The sequence below is a fragment of the Chlorocebus sabaeus genome, chromosome 29 (assembly GCF_047675955.1).
Source record: "Chlorocebus sabaeus isolate Y175 chromosome 29, mChlSab1.0.hap1, whole genome shotgun sequence".
Taxonomy (NCBI): domain Eukaryota; kingdom Metazoa; phylum Chordata; class Mammalia; order Primates; family Cercopithecidae; genus Chlorocebus; species Chlorocebus sabaeus.
In genome coordinates, this window is record NC_132932.1 from 900,082 (window position 1) to 925,433 (window position 25,352).

The 25,352-nt window shown below is 53.3% G+C and overlaps 1 protein-coding gene and 1 long non-coding RNA gene across 5 annotated transcripts; one reads left to right on the forward strand and one right to left on the reverse strand.

The window, feature by feature from the left end:
* The first annotated feature begins 1,795 nt into the window (after positions 1–1,795).
* LOC103231480 (myosin-7) lies at positions 1,796–22,607 on the forward strand. Of its 3 annotated transcripts, XM_073012930.1 has the most exons (38): positions 1,796–2,011; positions 2,314–2,457; positions 2,744–2,900; positions 3,039–3,066; positions 3,683–3,791; positions 3,875–3,967; positions 4,071–4,134; positions 4,550–4,648; positions 4,886–4,989; positions 5,604–5,742; positions 6,170–6,288; positions 6,413–6,562; positions 6,847–7,017; positions 7,629–7,938; positions 8,217–8,284; positions 8,659–8,746; positions 9,444–9,561; positions 9,707–9,830; positions 10,113–10,249; positions 10,504–10,759; positions 11,336–11,578; positions 11,762–11,938; positions 13,067–13,212; positions 14,342–14,432; positions 15,160–15,549; positions 15,793–15,919; positions 16,103–16,221; positions 16,986–17,182; positions 17,705–17,888; positions 18,073–18,238; positions 18,399–18,523; positions 19,077–19,385; positions 19,576–19,779; positions 19,896–20,021; positions 20,130–20,405; positions 21,267–21,362; positions 21,476–21,610; positions 22,501–22,607. In XM_073012930.1, exons 1-38 carry the CDS (start codon positions 1,811–1,813, stop codon positions 22,516–22,518), a joined length of 5,808 nt encoding a protein of 1,935 aa, XP_072869031.1. In that variant the 5' UTR covers positions 1,796–1,810; the 3' UTR covers positions 22,519–22,607. The 3 variants fall into 3 exon arrangements, with proteins under 3 accessions (XP_072869031.1, XP_072869030.1, XP_072869029.1); XM_073012929.1 differs by lacking the exons at positions 1,796–2,011; positions 2,314–2,457 and having other exon boundaries at positions 2,598–2,900; XM_073012928.1 differs by lacking the exons at positions 1,796–2,011; positions 2,314–2,457; positions 22,501–22,607 and having other exon boundaries at positions 2,598–2,900; positions 21,476–21,827.
* LOC119623469 (uncharacterized) lies at positions 19,696–25,328 on the reverse strand. 2 transcript variants are annotated; one of them, XR_012091767.1, is made up of 7 exons: positions 24,174–25,328; positions 23,229–23,415; positions 22,459–22,591; positions 21,497–21,643; positions 20,403–20,463; positions 19,938–19,989; positions 19,696–19,802 (listed from the first exon to the last, which is right to left on the reverse strand). It is a non-coding gene; the product is annotated as an uncharacterized lncRNA (long non-coding RNA). The 2 variants fall into 2 exon arrangements; XR_012091766.1 differs by lacking the exon at positions 24,174–25,328 and having other exon boundaries at positions 23,229–24,152.
* Positions 25,329–25,352: the final 24 nt, after the last annotated feature.

The following is a 25,352-nucleotide window of genomic DNA, read 5'->3' on the forward strand; positions in this document are numbered from 1 at the left end:
GAATAGCAAACTTCATGCAGGACTTCATGCAGTGTACCAGGTCCAGTCACTGGGCACACATGTGCTGGTCTAAACATGGGCGTATGTGCCACAGGAGTTCCCAGGGGAAGATAACTGCATCTGAGCAGATGGGACCAATATGCATTACAGGGTGTGGTGTGTGTGTGTGTGTGTGTGTGTGTGTGTACAAGCCTGCATAGTCTGAATGTGAGAGAGGGTATGTACCTCGCTGACACAGAAATATCAAGTGGGAGATGCAGGTGTATGATCATGCCTGTGAATGAGGAGATTCCTTTGCAGGGAGGGAGAAAGGATGGTGGAGAAGGATTCTAGGAAGTGTGTATGCCTTCATGTGATTCTGTGAGGCCTGGAATGTGTAGCTACCCCTGTCCATGCATGCAGAGATGATTGTCTATGCCTCCAGGAGTCATGATTGTTATAGTATGTACCCTCTGCAGAAGGAGCTCACAGGCACGGGGGTGTAGGATGTTCCAGGTCTTTGTGTACTGAAGAACACGCAGTGATGTGAGTCTACTTACGCAGCACACATCCTGAAATGTGCACATTTGCTGTTGAGGCATATGTGGCACCCTGGGGGTGGGGTGCAGACTGAGGTATGGGAAAGAAGCCTGTCTTCGTGTGAGAGGCACGCCCAAGCAGCAGGCCTGAGTTCATCAGAGGGCTTGTGGAGGGTGTTCAGCTACGTGATGGAGGTGTGTCTATGAGAGGAAGCCCACAGTGTCTTCTCTCTGAGAATGTCCACAAAGTCTGACAACAAAATGGGGACAGGATGGAAAAGAACTCTCTTTAGAGTCATCAGACTTGCATTGTAGTCTTGGCTCTCCCACTTATTGTCATGGGCTCTTGGACAGGCAAGCCACTTAACCTCAACTTCCTCATCTGTCAAATGGGGTGAAGACTGAGTAGGAGAATGTGCATTGAAGTGTTTTTAAACTGGAAAGTGCTCAACAAATGTGACCATTAGTTGTCTCTCAGATGGCTCAAAGAAAGGTACCACTAGATGGGTACAGGCAGGGGTGGGACCGTCTCGGAGGAGTGAAGAGGATTAGGGTTCAGGGTGAGTTGACACCAGGCAGCTGTTAGAACTAGTTCTTGAGGAAAAAGGGAAAAGGGTTTGAAAAATAAGAAGGATGGGACCAGCGAAGTTGACCGCCTTTTCCAACTTGCTTTGGAAGAGGGTGGATGCTGAAGGATAGAGCCAGGGAGAAGCACAAAGGTGGGACTGGCCAGGTTGGGCACAGCCTGCCCTGACACAGCCTCTTCCCTCTCTCCAGGTCCCCTGCAGGCCTTGGCCCCCTTCCTCATCTGTAGACACACTTGAATAGCCAGGTAAGAAAAGCTGAAGCTAGAGCACTGAGAATCTAGTGAGACTGGGCATTAGAGCCCCAAAGCCAGACTATGGAACTCTAGTTTCTGCCCTGCGCTGGAGAAATATCTTGGCTATCAGGAGCTCCTTACCTGTGGCCAAGGGGTCCAGGGACAGATGAGGGTCAGAGATGGAAATAGTTAGATTTCTGCTCCTACAAGGAGCTCAGGGTGCTCTTCCTTCCCCTAGGAGAGCTCCAGCTTGAACAATAGTTAGTTGCTCCTTTTACTCTGGCAGGTTTGCTAGGCTGCTCTTCTGGTTAAAGGGTAACCTCAAAGAGGAAGGGACTCACTGGTAACTCTTCTTGACTCTTGAGCATGGTGCTAGGTTTTGGGGCTCCCACTGAAGGGGAGAGCCCAGGGAGGGAAGGGAAGAGTGGGCAGATGGGAGGGCAGCCAGCTTCTGCTCACTCCAGGCACAGCCATGGGAGATTCGGAGATGGCCGCCTTTGGGGCTGCCGCCCCCTACCTGCGCAAGTCAGAGAAGGAGCGGTTAGAAGCCCAGACCAGGCCTTTTGACCTCAAGAAGGATGTCTTCGTGCCTGATGACAAAGAGGAGTTCGTCAAGGCCAAGATTGTGTCTCGAGAGGGTGGCAAAGTCACTGCCGAGACCGAGAATGGCAAGGTGGGTGTCAGACTAATGTGAGAGTCCACCCTGGCCACCTGCACACCTGGGTGGACGCAGAGGGGTACACCCATGCCCCACCCTCACGTAGACCTGAGGATGGCCCCATCCTCCTTCCCTTTGGGGAAGAATCCAGACCCTCCAAGGAGCCCTGTCCTTCCAAATCCCTTCTGTCTTCTCCGTGAGATCCTGGTTCCTTCTCTCTTAAGCACTATTGCCCTGTCACTCACCAACTCCTAACCCTCTTGAGGGAGAAGGGAAAGCCCAGGCTGACAGGAGGGCCTGGATGGGGGCTCTTGCAGACAGTGACAGTGAAGGAGGATCAGGTGATGCAGCAGAACCCACCCAAGTTCGACAAAATCGAGGACATGGCCATGCTGACCTTCCTGCACGAGCCTGCGGTGCTCTACAACCTCAAGGATCGTTACGGCTCCTGGATGATCTATGTGAGTGCTGCACCTGGCCCCACCTCAGAATCCTTGTTCCTGCTCCATCCATGTCTGCCCCAGGAGCCAAGAGTGTCTTCTGTTTGTGTCCAGGCAGGGTTACACTCTAATCTCATCCCAACATCCTTGGTTCAATTCCAACACTCTGGGGACTGGCATTACTCAGATTGAGTGCATGCAGTTTTTCCTTTCTCTTCTTTCTCTCCTGGGATCTTTCTCTAACTCCCAAAATCACCAGCCCTCCCCCTTTGCAACTGGCAAGTCACTGCTACTTTTCTATCCCCAGACCTACTCGGGCCTCTTCTGTGTCACCGTCAACCCCTACAAGTGGCTGCCGGTGTACAATGCCGAGGTGGTAGCTGCCTACCGGGGCAAGAAGAGGAGTGAGGCCCCGCCCCACATCTTCTCCATCTCCGACAATGCCTATCAGTACATGCTGACAGGTGAGAGGCCCCAGAAGGGTCTTCCTGAAGGGAACTGGGAGATGCCAGGAAGGAGAGGGAGAAGGTGAAAGAGGGGAGAAGCCCCACAAGAGCATTCTGTGCAGCTCCTGACCTTTCCTCCCCAACCTCTCCCCACAGACAGAGAAAACCAGTCCATCCTGATCACGTGAGTGTAGCTGCTACCCTGTTCCCTTCCAGAATCTCCCTGATCCCCGCCTCCAGCCCCATCAGGGATCCCAGGCCCCTAGGCATAGACTCAGCCTCTTTCCCCACCACCTCCTGCCCATCTCCTTTTCTTCTGACCCTTACCCTGACCCCTCTCTTTGATCTCCCTATTCCTTTCTGCTTTCCATCCCCTTCATGTTTTTCCTCTCCCACCTCCTTCACCCACTCTCCTCCAACTCATCACTCATTTATCCAGAAGCTCATTATCGCCATGTCTTCATCTCTTCCTTTTCTTTCCCTTCAGAAACATTTCCCATTCTTCCAGCCCCACCCACTTTTCCCAAAACAGCCCAGGCCCATCTCTTCCATTTACTTTGCCCAGCCAAGCACAGGCTCAGCCTGCTCAAACCAGTGCCTTCTGGTGGCATCTTTCCTGGTGCCAGCCCTGACCTCTGTGCATCAGAAGACAGTTGTGGATTTTGGGTGCAGATAACCTGGCAACTTCTTGTCCAGGGCTCCTACTCTCGGGTGGGCCCAGGCATTCTCTCCTGATTTGAGGCTTGTTGGTCTCCAGCAGTATTGTTCACTGCCCAATAAGCCCCTGACTGTCTTCACAGCGGAGAATCCGGAGCAGGGAAGACGGTCAACACCAAGAGGGTCATCCAGTATTTTGCTGTTATTGCAGCCATTGGGGACCGCAGCAAGAAGGACCAGAACACGGGCAAGGTAGGCCTACTGCCTTCCAAGGTCCTGCACTGCAGAAAGGGAGGGGGAAGAGCTCTCACCTGCCTCCTTCTTGACCTCTGCAGGGCACCCTGGAGGACCAGATCATCGAGGCCAACCCTGCTCTGGAGGCCTTTGGCAATGCCAAGACTGTCCGGAACGACAACTCCTCCCGCTTCGTGAGTGGTCCCTGACCTTGGGCTTGGGACTTGGACTGGTGGAGGGATGGTCTCAAATATGAGCCTTTCCCAGACTCATCACCATTCTCTTCCATCTCTCCAGGGGAAATTCATTCGAATCCATTTTGGAGCAACAGGAAAGTTGGCATCTGCAGACATAGAGACCTGTGAGTGCCATGAATCTACTAGGCTCAGCCTAAGCTCACCCTTGCTCTAGACCATCTGGTCTTGACCTCTCTCTCTCTCTCTCCTCCCTCCCTCTGTTTTTCTTCTCTTTAAGTCTATGTCTGTAGGTGTCTGTTTTCAGATCTACATATCTGTCTCTCTCTGAGACTTCCTCTGCATCTTTCTCCATTTCTGTCTCTGCATGGCTAGGTGTCTTTCTCTGGGACTTCTCTCTGAGACTATTTCTCTCCTTCTGGGTCTCTGTCTCCATCTGTCTGTGTGATCTCTTTGTGTCTGTCCAACTAGTCTCTCTGGCTTTTCCCTTCCCTCTGCCTTTTGCTTGCTACGTTTATCATTAATTTTCCTTGTGCCCAAACCCTAACTTTTCTTTCTCTCCTTCTCCCCGCCTGTTCACAGATCTTCTGGAAAAATCCAGAGTTATTTTCCAGCTGAAAGCAGAGAGAGATTATCACATTTTCTACCAAATCCTGTCTAACAAAAAGCCTGAGCTGCTTGGTGAGTCAGAGCCACTGACTGAGACCAACTATCTCCATGGCAACCTGGTCCCGTCTCCTTGTGGCTGGATTCAGCTGGCATGCCCTGGGTTTCATGGCACTGCTGGATTAAGTTCAGTGGGATGTGGGGCCAAGCCAAGCCCTGTCCTGTGCTCCTCCTCAGGCCATGTGTTGTGGTGAGCAGCCTCCATGAGAGCCGGGGGCTTGTGTCCCTCCCTAACCATGTTTTTTCCCCTAGACATGCTGCTGATCACCAACAACCCCTACGATTATGCATTCATCTCCCAAGGAGAGACCACTGTGGCCTCCATTGATGATGCAGAGGAGCTCATGGCCACTGATGTGAGTGTGTGAGGGCCCAGCCAGGGGGTGGGAGGATTGGCAGTGAGGGGCAAACAGGGGTCCAGAAGCAGAGCTAAGATGCTGGCCATTGGTTGTTTAAAGTGGTATGGATCTCCTGAGAGCCAGAATGTGCCCCGTGATCAGGGTGTACTGGGGAACGGATGAGGTAAGACAGGACTGGCCAGTATTTGGTGTTCTATCAAACCAGGAAGGGCTGAAAGTCATGAGACAGAGAGGCACACAGCCAAGAAATAAGCATCACCAAAGGAGCAGGATGAGGAGGGAAAGCCATGCAGATGGCATGGGGCCGGAGGGCCTGTTAGGTGAACAGATGCAGACAGGTACGGAAGGCCAGGCAGGAAGCAAGTGTAGGGCCAGAAAGCATAAGTGGGTAACTCAGAAAACCTGTGGCCACTGACATTGGTGCTGGGACCAGCTGACGTCTGCTCTGCTCTTGCATCTTCCATCCTTTGTTTTGGAGTTCCCTACTGGGTATGGGAGTCTCAGAACCCACAGGGATTAAGGAGACAAGTTTTCTCTACAACTTACAAGGGATCTCACTTACCCATCATACTTCTTTTTGGGGGGTCCACCAATACGGGGCCTCCCTACAGAACGCCTTTGACGTGCTGGGCTTCACTACAGAGGAGAAAAACTCCATGTACAAGTTGACAGGTGCCATCATGCACTTTGGAAACATGAAGTTCAAGCAGAAGCAGCGGGAGGAGCAGGCGGAGCCGGACGGCACTGAAGGTGGGAGGCAGGGATTCTAGGGGGCAGCTGTCAAGTCACGGAGGGCCACGTCTGCTCAGCAGTCATCTGTCTTTTTTTATTTTTTATTTTTATTTTTTTTGAGATGGAGTCTTGCTCTGTTGCCCAGGCTGGAGTGTAGTGGCACGATCTTGGCTCACTGCAATCTCCACATCCTGAATCAAGTGATTCTCCTGCCTCAGCCTCCCGAGTAGTTGGAATTACAGGCATGCACCACCATGCCCAGCTAATTTTTGTATTTTTAGGATAGATAGGGTTTCACCATGTTGGCCAGGCTGGTCTCAAACTCCTGACCTCAAGTGATCTGCCCGCCTTGGCCTCCAAAAGTGCTGAGTTTACAGGCGTGAGCCACCATGCCTGGCCAGCAGTCATCTCTTTACCAACTTTGCTATTTGTCTTTTCCTTTCAGAGGCTGACAAGTCTGCCTACCTCATGGGGCTGAACTCAGCCGATCTGCTTAAGGGGTTGTGCCATCCTCGGGTGAAAGTGGGCAATGAGTACGTCACCAAGGGGCAGAATGTCCAGCAGGTGGGTCCATCTTCAGATGATAATGGGTGGGCAGGGTAGGGAGACTGGCATGATGGAGTGGGAGTTTTCAAGTTCACTCTTCCCAACAACCCTGCTCAATATGGGTCTCTCCTCTACCTTGCAGGTGGCATATGCCACTGGGGCACTGGCCAAGGCAGTGTATGAGAAGATGTTCAACTGGATGGTGACACGCATCAACGCCACCCTGGAGACCAAGCAGCCACGCCAGTACTTCATAGGAGTCCTGGACATCGCTGGCTTCGAGATCTTCGATGTGAGTTGGGACCCCTGGGAGGGGGAGAGCAATCACTCGCTGGCTCCCACATTCAACAGCCATTTGCTGAGAGCCAGCTGTGGACCAGACACAGGAAGGCAGTGGGTACTGTGCGGTGACAGAGGCAGTCATTGTCCTTGTCTTCAGGGGAAGCCCTCCTCCACTGCCCTGATGTGGAGGGGACCAGCCACGCCCTGCTGGGCTCAGGCACAGTGCACGGGCACAGCCCCAATGGCCACTCACACCCACTTCCTGACTGCTCCCACCCCTCATGCCCCCTGCAGTTCAACAGCTTTGAGCAGCTCTGCATCAACTTCACCAACGAGAAGCTGCAGCAGTTCTTCAACCACCACATGTTCGTGCTGGAGCAGGAGGAGTACAAGAAGGAGGGCATTGAGTGGACATTCATTGACTTTGGCATGGACCTGCAGGCCTGCATCGACCTCATCGAGAAGGTGCCTCTTTGGCCTCACCGCCTGAATTCTCCCTGCGCACCCAACATGAACACCATAGACAAAATAGCAGCCCCTCTCCCTTCTGGGGAATATAATCTTGACAATATAAGGGGCTGAAGGATCCTGAGCCCTTGGTTCCAGAGCCTATGTTGTGCTGAGCACCGAGGACAGGGTGGCACCAGGGACAGCTGAGTTCCCAGGGGCTTGAGAGTGGACACATGGAGGATGGGCACCTGCATGATGACCTCCCACACCTGCATGTTTATTGGGCCTGGCTTATGCATCCAAGGATCAGGAAGTGTGAGGATAGTGTGGGAGATCATAAGAGTGCACCTATTTTCAACCCTAGCATCTCAGGAATCTGGGTGGTGGGGTGATATGTACAGTTTTGATAGCAGCCACACTCCCAGACTTTCACAAAGGTCCTTCTGTCATCAGACAAAAATCCTCCACCTTGAACAGGTGCCAGTCAGTAGATAACTGTACTCAGAGCTGAGCCTACTACCTTAACACCCAGCGGGGCACCTCCATGAGCAAGTCCTGATCATAGAGCAGAATCCATGTCCACCTGAGTGAAGGACACTCAGTGATGCTCTCCCCTGCTTCCGCAGCCCATGGGCATCATGTCCATCCTGGAGGAGGAGTGCATGTTCCCCAAGGCCACCGACATGACCTTCAAGGCCAAGCTGTTTGACAACCATCTGGGCAAATCCTCCAACTTCCAGAAGCCACGCAATATCAAGGGGAAGCCTGAAGCCCACTTTTCCCTGATCCACTATGCCGGCACCGTGGACTACAACATCATTGGCTGGCTGCAGAAGAACAAGGACCCTCTCAATGAGACTGTAGTGGGCTTGTATCAGAAGTCCTCCCTCAAGCTGCTCAGCTCCCTGTTTGCCAACTATGCTGGAGCTGATGCGCGTAAGTAGGAACTGAGGCTCCCAGGACAGAGGAGCAGGGATTCTGCCAAGATTCTGAGCTAGGTCACTTGCTACACCCCACTACTTCAATGTCAGGTTGTACCCCAAGGTTTACAGACTCAGTGGGATGGAACTTAGTGAAGAAACTGAGGCAGCCACATTGAAGGCCCTTACCCAAGGGCCAAATGCCAGCAAGGATGTAAAGAAGGGCTGTAATTCTTTACTCACGCCCTCACCTCCCCACACTGAGGCTTCTTTTGTTGACTCTCCTTCCTGCAGCTATTGAGAAGGGCAAAGGCAAGGCCAAAAAAGGCTCGTCCTTTCAGACTGTGTCAGCTCTGCACAGGGTGAGTGGGACCCAGCCCCAGCCAGCTCAACTCCCCATCTGCCAGCTCCACCTAGCCCGGCCCTTCCCTGCCTTGTTCATCCCCTACTCCTCCCGCTCCCTGTCTCCTTGGTGCATTCGTGACCATTTTCACTCCATCTTCTCTTCCTGTCATCTCCTGGCCTCTTCACTTTTTTACTTCCCATCTCACTTCTCTCCTCTTTCCTTCCTGTCTCCCACCCTCTCTCCTTATCTGTGTCTTCCCCCAAGGCCCCTTCATCTCTGTGGCTCCTTGAATTCTCTCCATCTCTCTTTTCCTTCCTTCTTCTCCTCTCTCCTTCCTGCATTTCTTTCTTGCATTTTCTTTACTTTTCTCTCTTGCATTTTTGGCCACAGGAAAATCTGAACAAGCTGATGACAAACTTGCGCTCCACCCATCCCCACTTTGTACGTTGCATCATCCCCAATGAGACAAAGTCTCCAGGTGAGGCCACAAACTCAGGCCAGCCCACTGCTTGGCATACACCACCCTGGGAACAGGACCTCCTAGGGCATCTCCCTACCTACCACCACAGTGGTTTCCAAACCACGTTCTTCTCTCCCAATCCCCCATGAGGCCTCACAGGCTACCTCCCTCTCAGTGCTGCCTTACACTTGGAGTGTATAATGTGGGTGATGTGTAAAGCACTCTGATGGACATTACTTCATCAGTGACCCTACAACCCCTTGGATAGCTGGTTCCAACACAGAATCTTAGTTCAACTTTAAATTTACCTGCAGAACTACTTAATCCCCTAATGAGACATATTCAAATTGTTAATCCATTTTTGGCTGATTAGGAGACAGAGGCTCAGGGACCTGAGTTCAAAAGCTGGCTCTGTTCTTGATCAGCTTAGTGGCCTTGGGCCAGTCCCATAACCCCTCTGGGCTTAATTTACTAATCTAGAAAATGGGATATATCTGTTCTGGCTACCACCTATGATAATAGGTATGAATCATATAAAAAAGGAATGTGAAAGCCTTGTGGTTAAAAATGTGGCTAGAAGAAAATGAAACAAATAAAGGATTATTACTACCTGACTTGCTAAGATTACAAGCTAATCAGTGACAGAGCCAGGATAGGAACCCAGAACTTCAGTTCAGTGTTCTCACAGACTCCTCCCACTTCCCTCCTGCCTCAGGGGTGATGGACAACCCCCTGGTCATGCACCAGCTGCGCTGCAATGGCGTGCTGGAGGGCATCCGCATCTGTAGGAAGGGCTTCCCCAACCGCATCCTCTACGGGGACTTCCGGCAGAGGTGGGTATGAGGGCGCCCCAGAACTCGTAGAATGGGGGAGCCAGGCTGCCCTGGTGGGAATGAGAGTCTGCAGGTGGCCCTGGAATTCTGTGGGCAGAGCAGATCACTGCAGAGCATGGGTGACTCTGGGCACTTCCCTCCTCAGGTATCGCATCCTGAACCCAGCGGCCATCCCTGAGGGACAGTTCATTGACAGCAGGAAGGGGGCAGAGAAGCTGCTCGGCTCCCTGGACATTGACCACAACCAGTACAAGTTTGGCCACACCAAGGTGAGGAAAGGAGACTAGTTAATTAAAGGAAAATATCTCTTGTGCATTGACTCCTCTCCTCATGATGCTTTTCCTTTTATAATCGTCTTAGCGAAATCTCTTACCTGTACGCTACCCCTCTCAGCAGAACATCTAGCACCACTCCCCTCACTCCAGCTCCAGCTGCCATTGACCTCCTCCCTGCAATCCTTTTCTAGGCTGTTACCCTTCCTAAGGTACTCCCCACTGCCTCTTTCCCTTGTACCACTCCCTAGTCATGCCCAACACATACCTTGCCTGCAGGTGTTCTTCAAGGCCGGGCTGCTGGGGCTGCTGGAGGAGATGAGGGACGAGAGGCTGAGCCGCATCATCACGCGTATTCAGGCCCAGTCCCGGGGTGTGCTTTCCAGAATGGAGTACAAGAAGCTGCTGGAACGTAGGTGAGAGATCTCAAGAGGAGGTTTCCGCTTCTCTGAGGCCCAGGCTGGTTCAGGGGCAGTGTCAGGAAAAAGAGCTCAACAGGTCTTCAAACAGAGACCTGCAGGAAGGGCTCACATGAACACATCGCAGTCACAGGGTCAGAGGGCCTCAGGGAGAGCGGGAGGGATGAAGAAAATGGGACATTCCCAAGGTTTCAGGACCTCAGGTAGGAAGGAGGCAAGAGGCTCAGCACTCCTTTCATGGGCCCCTGCAGAGACTCCCTGCTGATAATCCAGTGGAACATTCGAGCCTTCATGGGGGTCAAGAATTGGCCCTGGATGAAGCTCTACTTCAAGATCAAGCCGCTGCTGAAGAGTGCAGAGACAGAGAAGGAGATGGCCACCATGAAGGAGGAGTTCGCACGCCTCAAAGAGGCGCTGGAGAAGTCCGAGGCTCGCCGCAAGGAGCTGGAAGAAAAGATGGTGTCCCTGCTGCAGGAGAAGAATGACCTGCAGCTCCAAGTGCAGGCGGTGAGGCTCCTGGGCTACTGTTGGTTCTTCCACCCTGATCCACCTTCACCTCCCACAATCCTGCACCTCCCTGCACAGGGGCTCACTGTCTTGTTCCTTCAGTCAGAGGACTCTGGGCTCAACACTTCTAAAGACGTCCAAAGAGGTCCCCCAGGAGGAGGAAAGGGCAGAGGGAAAAGAGCTGACTTTGAAAAGCACAGGCTTTCTACTTGGGTTCAACCTAGATTCACAGCTTAATACTTTGTGACCTTGGGCAGACCATGCATCATCTTTGAGCTTCAGTTTCCTCTAGACAGGGAAGAAAGCTGTCCACTTCATTGAGCCATCAGATATAAGCGCTTGGCGTCAGCAAATGCAGTTCCTGCCCTTTGTGGGAGGAGACCAGAGGAAGAGGGCCAGATGAAGACTTCTGGTTCCTTTCCTCTCTGCTCCCCTCCCCATACTTCTGAAGCTCTTGCCAACTGGGGATATCCTAGAGTTCCCGTCCTATTTGAGGGATGTGCCTCTCCTTCCCTCTACCTGCAAGAATGACAACTTTGCCCCCTGAACGGCCTCCCCTCTGTTCCTCGCTCTCAGGAACAAGATAACCTGGCAGATGCTGAGGAGCGCTGTGATCAGCTGATCAAAAACAAGATTCAGCTGGAGGCCAAAGTCAAGGAGATGAATGAGAGGCTGGAGGATGAGGAGGAGATGAATGCTGAGCTCACTGCCAAGAAGCGCAAGCTGGAAGATGAGTGCTCAGAGCTCAAAAGGGACATCGATGATCTGGAGCTGACACTGGCCAAAGTGGAGAAGGAGAAACATGCAACAGAGAACAAGGTAAGGGCAGCTCCCTTTGGCTCCAGCCCAGGTCTCCTCAGGACTCTCAGACCATACTGACCTTGACCCAGGTCAGCCACTCGGCATCCAGAGAGCAGGATGGACCTTGACGTGGAGCTCCCCATAGACGGCACCAAGCTGGTGACCTTTGACCCTAAAGGAGATGGGATTCTTGGTCGGCAGGTGAAAAACCTGACAGAGGAGATGGCTGGGCTGGATGAGATCATTGCCAAGCTGACCAAGGAGAAAAAAGCTCTGCAAGAGGCCCACCAGCAGGCCCTGGATGACCTTCAGGCCGAGGAGGACAAGGTCAACACCCTGACTAAGGCCAAAGTCAAGCTGGAGCAGCAAGTGGATGATGTGAGTAGACTGAGAGTTGTGGGACCTAGATATGCCATGTCCATCTGTGCCCAGAGGGGTGTGTGTGTGCGTGCGTGTGTGTGTTTGAAGGGAGGTGGGGTTAGAGGATGTTAACTTTCCTGATACCTTTCTAGAAAGGAGCTGGGGAATGAAAAGTCAGAGGTGGTGATCAATTTTGAATTATGTATCTAATCTCACTGGTATGATCAATAATAGAGATGAGTTTCCTTATTTAATTTAAGTTCAATCCCAGATATCTCTGCCTTTGACACAAGATTTAGAAGGTCATCTCATAAGAACATGATATATTTCTTTGGAAATTTTGTGAGGCTCTCCAAGAAGAATTTTTGAAATTCCAGTATTTAAGGTAGAATCTGATCGTTGTTCCTTCTGTTGCACATATGTCTGTTGACTCACTTATCACTCTGTATTATAATTATTTAAGCTTCTATCTCAGCCATAAGACTACAGGCTTCTTTTAGACAGAAACTTGGATCTATTCAATTTGGGGACTGCAGTGCTTAGCACAGAGCCCAGTGCCCAGTAGGTGTTTTTAGGATGCTGAAAGAATGAATACTGCGGCCGGACGCAGTGGCTCACGCCTGTAATTCCAGTACTTTGGGAGGCCAAGGCAGGTGGATCATGAGGTCAAGAGATCGAGACCATCTTGGCCAATATGGTGAAACTCCGTCTCTACTAAAAATACAAAAATTAGCTGGATGTGGTGGCACGTGCCTGTAGTTCCAGCTACTCAGGAGGCTGAGGCAGAAGAATCCCTTGAACCAGGGAGGCGGAGGTTGCAGTGAGCCGAGATCACGCCACTGCACTCCAGCCTGGTGACAGAGTGAGACTCCATCTCAAAAAAAAAAGAAAGAAAGAAAGAAAAAAAGAAAGAATACAGCTTTGGGGTTTCATCCCACAATCATTCATTCCTTTATTTATCAAATATTGATTGAGCATCCCTTATATCTAGGCAATCTCACAGTCCCCTAATAACATCTGGTCCACTCTGGGGAAGGTTTCCCAAGTCCTGAACTCAAAGATTTACCAAGTCCTGGGGCAACTGAACAACAGAAGCACCAAGTCAGGATGCTTTGCCTACTGGGCCTGGCTCCTTCTCTCTACCAGCTGGAGGGATCCCTAGAACAAGAGAAGAAGGTGCGCATGGACCTGGAGCGAGCGAAGCGGAAGTTGGAGGGCGACCTGAAGCTGACCCAGGAGAGCATCATGGACCTGGAGAATGACAAGCAGCAGCTGGATGAGCGACTGAAAAAGTACTGTGTTCCCTCCCTGCTGTCCTTCCTCCTCCCCAGCCCATAACAGTACAAGCAGACACAAGACAGCCATCCTCTGAGGCAACAACCTCATGCAGCCTCCACAAGCAGAGTTGCAAACCATGGGAAAAGACCTCCCACACAAGGGCTTTCCTCCCTCAGTCCCGTATATCAGGGTTAGTTAGATGGTCCTCCCTGGCAAAAAGTCCATCATATCCCTTAAGTCCTTTCTTCTTATTAGGCACTCAGTGGGAATGAAAATAACGGCCTTCCCCCTTTATACACATCTCTCTTTGGAGACCAGTTCCTTGACATGGAGGAAGGCTCCACATGAGAGCCTCTTAGGAAAGTCCCTTTGTGGCTTTTCACAGAGAGCCCACAGGGCACCAAGAAATGCCCTCACACTTAAGAAGTCAGAGGATCAGGGCCATTTCTTTGTTTTGCTTAATTTGTGGTTTCAATTCTTAGTGTAAGTTCTTCCAAAATGTATAGACTTTCCAGACTTGGTAAACAGTGAGCTTGCAGAACATATTTGATAATTGAAGGTCTTATGGTGTTTCAGGCTCAGGACTTCGAAAGGCTTTGAGAATCATCATAATCTACATCCTCTTCAAGTTTGGGTTTGCACAGGAATCTTCATACCTTCCCAGGCACAGAATGTGTTGAATAAATGAATAAATACATGACCCTATTTGATTCTCAAAACATCTTTTAAGGATGGTATCTTTAATTTCACTTTACCAAAGAGGAAAATGACTTTCAGAAAGGTTAGCTGAGTTACCCAAAGCAACAGTGACAAAATTAAAGACCATCAGAGCTAAAAGGGACCTTTCAAACAATCTAGTCCAACCCCCTCATTTTACAGATGAGAAAACAAGGACCAAGGATGTGAATGTCCTGTAGAGCCCAGGCCCCATCACCCTGTCTACAGCCCTCCTCCCATTACGTTCTTGTTGGATTTCAATCCTACCGCAGGTGTTACACCTCCAGGGATCCTACATCACCCCCAGAAGCTATTTTTCTAATGAAATCCTACTCTTTAGCTGTTTCATTACCATTTTCAACCACTGGTGGACCTTTCTGAGGCCCCACGAGTCTTCCTTACGTCACCATCCCTCCTTCCCCACAGGAAAGACTTTGAGCTGAACGCTCTCAACGCAAGGATTGAGGATGAACAGGCCCTCGGCAGCCAGCTGCAGAAGAAGCTCAAGGAGCTTCAGGTGAGGTCTGGACACCCTCGCGGGATGCTTAGTCCCTGGGCTGGTTCTGTTTCCCCTGCCCCCTCCTCTAGGGTGTCCTGTTCACAGCATTACAGGTACTGATTATGTGTCCGTGGAGGCAGACACGCAGCTATTACAGTGTCCCCATGGATACATCCAAAAGGGGCCAGGTGATCCACAGCCACCCCAAAAGGTCACAGGCCTGGAGGGCAGAATTCCTGGCTTCCTGTCTCAGCTCTGCCTTAGTTGGGTGACCTTGGGGAGCCCACTCCAGATCTCTGGGTCTCCATGCCCTCCCCTGTTACATGGAGGTTTTTACGGGCTCCTCAACTCTGATGGCATGACTTTCCTTACTCTAGAGCAGAAGTTGTGTTAGGTCTTTAGTTATCTGGTCAGACAAATATGACTTTCTCATTTTCAACTTTTCTTATTTTTTTATGACTAAACTGCTTAAAATATCCCCAGAACACAGGTCTCTGTCCATCTTTAAGAGCAAGTTTCAACCACTTTCCTTCCAATAAAGAGCATGTAGACTGTCAGGCCCTCGCCCAAAGGAAGGCTAACTCCGCTCTTCAAACCATCTTCCCCAAATCCTTTAATTCCCACCTCTCTGCTGGAAGAGCTAAACTGACTTGCTGTTCCAGAGAAGCCGAGAGCCTTTTAGAACCAGGTGGAATCCAGTGGAGGGGTCCAGGCCGTGGATCTGAGCCTTTTGTGTCTGACCCAGGCGCGCATCGAGGAGCTGGAGGAGGAGCTGGAGGCGGAGCGCACCGCCAGGGCTAAGGTGGAGAAGTTGCGCTCAGACCTGTCCCGGGAGCTGGAGGAGATCAGCGAGCGGCTGGAAGAGGCCGGCGGGGCCACGTCCGTGCAGATCGAGATGAACAAGAAGCGCGAAGCCGAGTTCCAGAAGATGCGGCGGGACCTGGAGGAGGCCACGCTGCAGCACGAGGCCACGGCCGCCGCCCTGCGCAAGAAGCACGCCGACAGCGTGGCAGAGCTGGGCGAGCAGATCGACAACCTGCAGCGGGTGAAGCAGAAGCTGGAGAAGGAGAAGAGCGAGTTCAAGCTGGAGCTGGACGACGTCACCTCCAACATGGAGCAGATCATCAAGGCCAAGGCAGGCTCTGCTCAGCCTCCCCTCCTCCAACTTCCTCCTCCCACCTCCACTTTCTGCCCCTTGTGCTCTCTCTTCCTTCATGGTTCATTTTCCCACTTCCCTTCCTCTGCCTGGTTCTCCCATCCCCTCCTTCCTTCCACACCTTCCTCTTCCTTTCTCCTTTAGTTGCACCCCTTACACTCCCTTCATTTGCATCCCCCTCCACCCCCAACATCCATCATATAACTCTCCTTCCCTTCTCAGGCTAACCTGGAGAAGATGTGCAGGACCTTGGAAGACCAGATGAATGAGCATCGGAGCAAGGCGGAGGAGACCCAGCGTTCTGTCAATGACCTCACCAGTCAGCGGGCCAAGCTGCAAACGGAGAATGGTGAGCCTAGAGCAGGGTCTCCATGGATCCTACCACAGTCTGCCCAACCTCCTGAGCCACTCCAGCCTCCCGCACACGCCAATACATGCATACAGAGACACAGAGTCTCTCCAGAGAATGGGGCCTGAGGGTTAGGGGAGGAGGTGGGGATAGGAGTACTGATCTAGAATGGTACTTCCCCAGGTGAGCTGTCCCGGCAGCTGGATGAAAAGGAGGCACTGATCTCCCAGCTGACCCGAGGCAAGCTCACCTACACCCAGCAGCTGGAGGACCTCAAGAGGCAGCTGGAGGAGGAGGTTAAGGTAAGGGCTAGACTCCGGCCACCTGGCCCAAGCAAGGAGCACACTGACTAGCCTTGCATTGACATCACTTCCCTTCCCAGGAATAAGGCTGGCTATAGACCAATTGTTCTCCAAGAATTCTAAAAAGAAATCATAGCCCAAACCCTACCACATGCCATCTACTCCCCAGGCTGAGGCCCTCTGCTTTTACTGCATCCCTGGGCGGGAGGCAAGGTGTGAGAAGGAGAGGAAATGAACTAGGGAGGCATGAGATGGCTTTGCCTAGGCACAGCAAGGGGATGTAAGGACTGCACAAATGGGTCCTGGGATTCGCAGGGCAACCTGCAACCTGGAGAAAGAAATTAAACTGGAGCCTATTCCTGGCACTTTGGTGGTCTCATGAAAAAGGAGAAAGAATATGAGTTTTAAAAAACACCAGGGTTCAATACTAACCTGCCTCTTACAGCTCAGTGATCTTGGGGAAGTCCCCCAACCTTTCTGAGCCTGTTTCCCTCTCCCCAACCAGGTAAAATGGCAGCGGTGATGACCATGTCTGGTGTGGGGAGAAGCTCAGGGCCAATGGCCACGAAGCTTTTCTTAAATAGTTCACTGCCATATTGGCATTATTTGTTATTAGCAAACAGTAAACAATGCTAGGTCCACCAGGGGTTTGGACATAGATGAGGTCAAGGGACGATGTTGACATTGGGGTGAGGAGAAGGGCAAGGGTGGGGTTGCTTTATGGAGAAAGCTGAGCCCACCTCCTGGTGCCCACCCCTCCCCAGGCGAAGAACGCCCTGGCCCACGCACTGCAGTCAGCCCGGCATGACTGTGACCTGCTGCGGGAGCAGTATGAGGAGGAGACGGAGGCCAAGGCTGAGCTGCAGCGCGTCCTGTCCAAGGCCAACTCGGAGGTGGCCCAGTGGAGGACCAAGTATGAGACGGATGCCATTCAGCGGACTGAGGAGCTTGAGGAGGCCAAGTGAGTTCCGAGCAGCCTGACTTCTGGCTGAGGCCCCGTTGCAGGCAGGACTTGGCCCAGCCCCAGCCTCAGCAGATCCCACACAGGAGATGCTTAGCTAGTGTTTGACAACATAGGAGGACTCTGTTCCGGCCCCACCTCCTTCTCCTCTCAGGGAAGCTTTTTGCTCGAATTATGTTTCTGATCCGAATATAAGACGAACAAAAGGTTTGTCTGAGGGCAGAGTGCTTCCATCTGGGGCAGGGCACTGTGGCAGGGAAAGGCAGTGGGGAGGGCTGAGGAAACCCATACTTCCTCCATGTCCACAGCCCAGAGGCTGGCCCAGGGTCAAAGGGTGCCTTGGTCTCCACACCCTGCTGGGATCCTCTGCCTGCCATTCTCAGCCCCTGGGACCTATCCTCAGGCTTCTCCAGCTATACTTCTGAGTTTTCAAGGATTGCCTTCTGGAAGGCTCATATTGTTTCTTCTTGTCCCCTCCACACCCTCCATCCTCCCCACCCTCTCCCACCTTCCCCTGGGCAGGAAGAAGCTGGCCCAGCGGCTGCAGGATGCCGAGGAGGCCGTGGAGGCTGTTAATGCCAAGTGCTCCTCGCTGGAGAAGACGAAGCACCGGCTACAGAATGAGATTGAGGACCTGATGGTGGACGTGGAGCGCTCCAATGCTGCTGCTGCAGCCCTGGACAAGAAGCAGAGGAACTTCGACAAGGTGGGCCCCGGGTGAGGGCTGCAGCCAGCACGCAGGGCAAGGGGGCGTGAGGGGTTCAGGGCGAGGCCAGAGCCGTCCCCTTTGAAGGCAGGGGAGGAGGGCTGAGCCCAGGCAGGTCCTGAGACAGACCCTGGACATGGGGCTGAGGCTGGGGGGCTGAAGAGTGAGCCTTGTCCCCGGGCAGATCCTGGCCGAGTGGAAGCAGAAGTATGAGGAGTCGCAGTCGGAGCTGGAGTCCTCACAGAAGGAGGCTCGCTCCCTCAGCACAGAGCTCTTCAAGCTCAAGAACGCCTATGAGGAGTCCCTGGAGCATCTGGAGACCTTCAAGCGGGAGAACAAGAACCTTCAGGGTGTGCTGGGGGCCCGAGAGGCTGGGGAGGGGCTGCACTGGCAGTGTCCCCATATGGTACCACCCAGGGGCTCCAGGAGGGGTCTGGGTAAAGAGGCATGTCCCTCCAACTCCACTGGACCTCAGCAGCCCTCAACCAAGTTACCGTGTTCCCCACACAGAGGAGATCTCCGACTTGACTGAGCAGTTAGGTTCCAGCGGAAAGACCATCCATGAGCTGGAGAAGGTTCGAAAGCAGCTGGAGGCCGAGAAGCTGGAGCTGCAGTCAGCCCTGGAGGAGGCCGAGGTGTGTGTGTGTGCAGGGCATGGGGTGCAGGGAGCTGAGCTTCAGGCTTTTGGTCCCTGTTCTCATCCCCCGCTTTGTCTGCTTTGTTCACTGTCCCATCCCCAGAGCCTAGGACAGAGCCTGGCACATAGTAGGCACTCAATGATTTGTGGAGTAAATGAATGAGCAGTCACTGAACTCCCTTCATATAAACATTTTACCCATTGCATCTTAGCCGAGTTTCCCATTTCCACACACCTCCCGGTTCCCACCTCTGCCTGCCTGTTTTCTTTTATACTCTATACCTGATTGCCTCTGTTTCCTTGGCAACACCTTTCTCTTCATTTTCCTCCTTGTGTTCATAGCTAGCTCTCCCCTGTGAGGGCCTGAATCACCTTTCCTTAGGTTTATTTTTATTTTCTCTTAGATTCTCTTTTCCTCCACCTCCTGCATCTTTGACTGAACCACTTACACCACTCTTGAACTCACTTTGTATCCATGATTAGTGAACAGATCCCCACCCTGCCCTGTGCCCTGACTGTCTGCCTGCATCCCCTCCCCCACCCCTTCCCAGGCCTCCCTGGAGCACGAGGAGGGCAAGATCCTCCGGGCCCAGCTAGAGTTCAACCAGATCAAGGCAGAGATTGAGCGGAAGCTGGCAGAGAAGGACGAGGAGATGGAACAGGCCAAGCGCAACCACTTGCGGGTGGTGGACTCGCTGCAGACCTCCCTGGATGCAGAGACACGCAGCCGCAACGAGGCCCTGAGGGTGAAGAAGAAGATGGAAGGAGACCTCAATGAGATGGAGATCCAGCTCAGCCATGCCAACCGCATGGCCGCTGAGGCCCAGAAGCAAGTCAAGAGCTTGCAGAGCTTGCTGAAGGTACACAGGGGGAGGAGGTCCCCTCACCCGGAGGAGACTGGCCTCCACGTGGCCTGAAGAAGCAGTGGTGTCTCAACACAGGCACCAGATTCCTCCTGACCCTGGGTCACTGCAGGGACCTCTGACAGGTGCCCTCAGTGAAGGGCACCGAGGCTGGCTCCCCACTCATGCCCACTCTCCTGATCCTCAGGACACCCAGATTCAGCTGGACGACGCGGTCCGCGCCAACGACGACCTGAAGGAGAACATCGCCATTGTGGAGCGGCGCAACAACCTGCTGCAGGCTGAGCTGGAGGAGCTGCGTGCCGTGGTGGAGCAGACAGAGCGGTCTCGGAAGCTGGCAGAGCAGGAGCTGATTGAGACCAGCGAGCGGGTGCAGCTGCTGCATTCCCAGGTGAGTGGCTCCCCTGCTCATTCCTGAAGGGAGTACAGGCTGGGACTCAGCAAGCAGAGAGCTACACATAGATGCTCAATGCTTTTCATGCTCTGCCCACCCCTCCCCCAACCCAGAACACCAGCCTCATCAATCAGAAGAAGAAGATGGATGCTGACCTGTCCCAACTGCAGACTGAAGTGGAGGAGGCAGTGCAGGAGTGCAGGAATGCTGAGGAGAAAGCCAAGAAGGCCATCACAGATGTGAGTGCCCCCCTCCACCCACCCGATCCAGATGTGTCTCTCCGTGGGCTGGGGCGTGAGTGTGTGAGGACTTGGCCAGACCATGTGCCACCTCTCTGCTGCACACAGGCCGCCATGATGGCAGAGGAGCTGAAGAAGGAGCAGGACACCAGCGCCCACCTGGAGCGCATGAAGAAGAACATGGAGCAGACCATTAAGGACCTGCAGCACCGGCTGGACGAGGCCGAGCAGATCGCCCTCAAGGGCGGCAAGAAGCAGCTGCAGAAGCTGGAAGCGCGGGTGCGGGAGCTGGAGAATGAGCTGGAGGCAGAGCAGAAACGCAATGCGGAGTCTGTGAAGGGCATGAGGAAGAGCGAGCGGCGCATCAAGGAGCTCACCTACCAGGTGCGGCGGGCGGTGACTCCAGGCAGAGCCCTGGCACCATGACCACGGTGACAGCCAGCTAAGGAGAATGAAGAGTTTGCTCTTAGCCTCTTCCAGGGCGAGGGTGGGAATGCAGCCCCCATTTCACTTTGCCTAGCCCTGCCCCACCCTGAATGTCCCCTAGCTCAGAGGTCAGTCTCTGAGCCTCCTGGCCTGAGCTCCATCTCAACACCCACCCTCAGCCCATCCCCAGGAGACACACACAGAATTCCAGACAAAGCTCACCTAGCACAGCTCACCAGCGTCACCAACAGACACCAAAAACACACCAATCCCATTCAAACAAGCATCAAAACTTTTCCATTACCCAGGGCATGTGGACTCTAGCTTTCCGAGATGTTTTCTAGAATCAGACTCTGAATTAGAATTTGTTTCTTTTCCAATCCAGGATGTCACCATCCCTCTAAGCACACTTTGTCCTTAACCTAGATTAAGTCAGTGTCATCTGCATTGCAGCCCAGGAAATTCCATCACACTCATAGCCCCAAAGTCACTCCCAGCACATGCTGAGGTCCAGAGCAGGGGAATTTATCCTCCATGGGGTCCCCGGACCCTGAAAAACCTGCTCCCTGGAGCACTGCACACACACAATTTTGTGCATAGTTTCAGGAGTCCCACTAGTTCTTTGGACTTCTTCCTGGTACAGATCATTTAAAATATTTACACATATCAGGTAAGAAATTATAAGGAGAATTCAAGTGTTCAGTGAGGATCAGAAAGTAGAATTGGGTCAGGATGTCAGATGAAGCAGGGCAGGGCAGAGGGGATGCTACCTTCTATGACTGTGCCATCTTCACCCCCTGCCTATCCTCTGGCCCCCAGACGGAGGAGGACAGGAAAAACCTGCTGCGGCTGCAGGACCTGGTGGACAAGCTGCAGTTAAAGGTCAAGGCCTACAAGCGCCAGGCCGAGGAGGCGGTGAGTGACCCTGATGGGGACTAGGTCCAGGGGAGGCATAGGAGAGCTCGTCCCCCAAGCCAGAGGTCAGAGAACCCAGGCCCCCTCTCACCTCATGCTCCCACCTCCTGCAGGAGGAACAAGCCAACACCAACCTGTCCAAGTTCCGCAAGGTGCAGCACGAGCTGGATGAGGCGGAGGAGCGGGCGGACATTGCCGAGTCCCAGGTCAACAAGCTGAGGGCCAAGAGCCGCGACATTGGCACCAAGGTGGGTCCCTCCTCTGGGCTTTGCTAGTCACCCCTACAGCAGGCATACCCAGACACAGCACCCTCAAACCAGGGATACTTCCTTTTCATTTATTCCACACAATTGAACCACACAACCCTAGAGGTCAAGGTAATTGGTAATTCAGTCCTGTGTGATTTCTAAGATTCTCCCAGCTCTAACTTTTTTTTTTTTTTTTTTTTTTGAGACCGTGTCTCACTCTGCCGCCCAGGCTGGAGGGCAGTGGCACAATCTCAGCTCACTGCAACCTCTGCCTCCCAGGTTCTCCTGCTGCGGCCTCCCAAGTAGCTGGGATTATAGGCATGTGCTACCATGTCTAGCTAATTTTTGTATTTTATTAGAGATGCAGTTTCACCATGTTGGCCAGGCTGTTCTTGAACTCCTAACCTTGTGATCCACCTGCCTCAACCTCCCAAAGTACTGGGATTACAGATGTGAGCCACCACTCCCAGCTCAGCTCTAAGTTTCAGTGGCTCTGGGAATTTCAGCCCTAGGGTAGTCTGCCATCCTAGAAGACCCTAATTTATATACAACCAGTATATCCCAATTTTCCCCCAACTGCTAGTTTCCAGTTCCCTCCCACCTAATTTTGTCCTACAATCTTGTAACTCAAACCTAAAATGAACATCCCAGAGAACCCCCTTGTTCTCGCCCAGGCAACTTCCCTCTGGCCAACCCCAGAACCCTACCCTGCAGAACTTGCCCCCTGCACATCGATCTCTAGAAACACATCTGCTGCTGCTACAGGGGCTTCCACCTGCCCACACAGCAGGCCTCCACCATCAGACCCCTTTCACGTTTCTTTCCATTGCCCCGTCCCTGCCCAATACCATCTCTCCAAGGACTGATTGGATGTTGTTTCCTTTCAAAAGGGCTTGAATGAGGAGTAGCTTTGCCACATCTTGATCTGCTCAGCCCTGGGGGTGCCAGCGAAGCCCCATCCTGGAACCTGTGTAATAGCTCCTTGGGAGGAAGCAGAATAAAGCAATTTTCCTTGAAGCCAAGATCCTGACTCCAGACTCTTCTTCACTGCCCTGGGGACCCGGGGGTGGGGTCTGGACTAGGGGAGGTGGAAATGCAGGGGAGAGGGGGAAAATTCAAAGGCCTGGCCTAGGAGGGCTTCCTGGAGCAGCACTGAAACCCCCTTTCACCTCCTCCAAACCAGCCAAATGCAGCAGAGGTGACACCTCTCCTCCCAGCCTTCTCTCCGGTCCAGCTGGGATTTAAAGATTTAGGGAGACCCCTAAAGTTCACCTAGAGCGCCCTGAGCCCATCTACTGTGGACCTGCACCCCAGCTTCCATCAACCTTGCCCCCAACCCACCACCATGGATAACGCCCGGGGCTGGGCAAGGGGCGGCAGTTCAGGGTGTGGGTGCTGGCCAGTGCCCTTTCTGAGCCCGCAGAAGTGTGAACCACTGGGCCAGGTGAGGCAATGGTTGCCTAAATGCCAGTCCCAGGCGAGTCTCTGAGAGTACACAAGGACTCACAGCTGTAGCCCACATCCCCTTACAAATAGAGCCACCACCCTCTCCAGCCACCTCCAGAGGCCAGCGCACCCCCTCCCCACCACAGCTGGTAGAAACACACTCTCAGCCCACCTGCAGTCCTCCTCAGCTCCTCCCGGGGCCGAGCCCCCTTGGCCCAGGGTGCTCCCTTCTTCCCACTCATTTCTTCCCATTGTAATTCCCATTACCAAGCCCTTTGTCCTCTGGGCTTGCGGGAAGATGGGGTTCTCTCGGCCCATTTATGGCAAGTGTTCTTGAGAGCAGGCAGACAGATGAGGGACTGGGGAAGGTTATGTGTGAGCAGGACTCCAGGAAGAGGGAGGGAAGGGATGGCTCCCCAGAAGGTCGGGAGGTGGAGGAAGGAGTAAGTCTCCTCCAACTAAACAAGTTCAGCCCCTTTGGAGTTCCTGCCACAGCTGGGTTGCTTAGGTGGGCCTGGGACTGTGGTCCACAGAGGGCAGGGGCTTGGGAGGCACTGGGGCTGTCGGCCCCACTGGGAACCTGGGAAGCCATGGTTCAGCCCTGGACTGGATCTCCCCCAACCCACCAACTCAGTGCCCACTCCTGCTCTGTACCCGGCTCTGAACTCTGAGCTCTGACTGTGGCAGTCAGGGCAAGGGCCCTATGCTGGAGAAGGAGAAACCAGTACTGGACAATAGCAGGCGACAGCAGAGGAGAAAAAGGGGGTAGGGAGGGGACAAGGAAAGATCTGAGGGGGTGGCAGTGGACAAAGAGATTGAGCAACCAGGGGACAAGGTAGCCAGAGGAAACAGAGACAAGGATAAAAGATACAGGAAATGAGGAAGCTCCAGAAAGATCCACAGGCGCCACCACCTTTCTCCTCCTAGCCGCCTCCATTCTGCCTCCCTAGGCCAACCCAGACACAGCACCCTCAAACCAGGATGCTTCCTTTTCATTTAGCCCGCTCAATTGAACCACACAGCCCCAGAGGCCAAAGTAATTCAGTTCTCTGTGACTTCCAGGATTCTTTTCCAGCTCTAATTTTTTTTTTTTTTTTTTTTTGAGACGGAGACTCACTCTGCCGCTCAGGCTGGAGTGTAGTGGCACGACCTCGACTTGGACCGAGATACCTAGGGCCATTCCTCTGGCTAGGAACAGACTTCAACAGCAATGAAGAGACAACTAGAAACAAAGGAGAGGACCCTTGAAAAGGGAGCTATGCAGAGAGACCCAGGGCACCTAAGCAACCAGAGCAAGAGAGACTGCAAAAGATACGGATCCTTCGAGAATGGCCAGGGGCTGGACGCAGGCCGCAGGGTTGAGAGAGGACTGAGAGCCAAGCCAGGGAGAAGGAGGGGTGCTGAGGGGGATGGGGAGAGAGGAAAGGAGAGGGAGCCTTGGAGGGAGAAGCTTGAAGAGCTGAGGGCATTGATCCCGAGTAAAAGAAAGAATCCTGGGTCACTTGCAAATGCAAGGAGAGTCAGGAAGGTGCAAGGAGATTGGAGAGAGGAGGAGGAAGAGCCTGGAGCAAGATGTGGAGGCCCAGAGCGAGAGACACCAGCTTGGAGAAGGCAGAGCCTCATGTTAGACCCTGAGCTGGGCAGAGATAGGGGTCAGGGAGAATCGGAGGCAGGCCCCACTCTGAGATGGGGAAGCAGGCAGAGGGAATGAAGGTGAGACATAGAGACAGATGCAATGGGGAGCCAGGCAGAAGAGAGGCAACCTGTGCCAGGGAGGCCAGCCCTGCCTCCTTGGCACCCTCACGTGTGGCCAAAGCCTCCATCCCCGTCCTCATACGCCAGGACTCCCAGCAGAATGAGGAGCTGTTTCATGGCAGCTGAGGGAGGACAGAGAGCAGTATGTGAGAGCCAGGGAGAGAAGCAGCCTGGGGAAGGGAGGGGACAGTACAGCAGAGCAGACAGGGGCACGGCCTGGGGCTGAGTGAACACCTTCCTTCCTCCTCCTTCCATAGAGCGGGGGACTAACCCCCCCTATCTCCACTACCCGCTGCCCTGCCACCACCACCTATACCAAGTGAGGCCTGCTCAGAGCACAGGGTTCCCTGAGGACAAAGCCTGGTCTTTGTCACCTGGACCCGACCCAGACTGACCTGGTGTTCTCAGCTCCTTATCATGTCCCCAGAGCTATGGGAACCAAGCAGTGACGCACTGGGCCATGGGCTAACCCCCTGGCTCGAATTCTGGGGCCTCGAGTAACCTAGAGCTGGGGACAGGTGGCCTGCATCCCCTGGGGGTA

Coding starts and splice junctions, on each gene's coding strand:
- LOC103231480 (XM_073012930.1), top strand. CDS start 1,811: ATGGGAGATTCGGAGATGGCCGCCTTTGGGGCTGCCGCCCCCTACCTG. Junction 7,939..8,216: donor CTATGCTGGAGCTGATGCGC/GTAAGTAGGAAC, acceptor TCCTTCCTGCAG/CTATTGAGAAGGGCAAAGGC. Junction 17,183..17,704: donor GAGGAGCTTGAGGAGGCCAA/GTGAGTTCCGAG, acceptor TCCCCTGGGCAG/GAAGAAGCTGGCCCAGCGGC.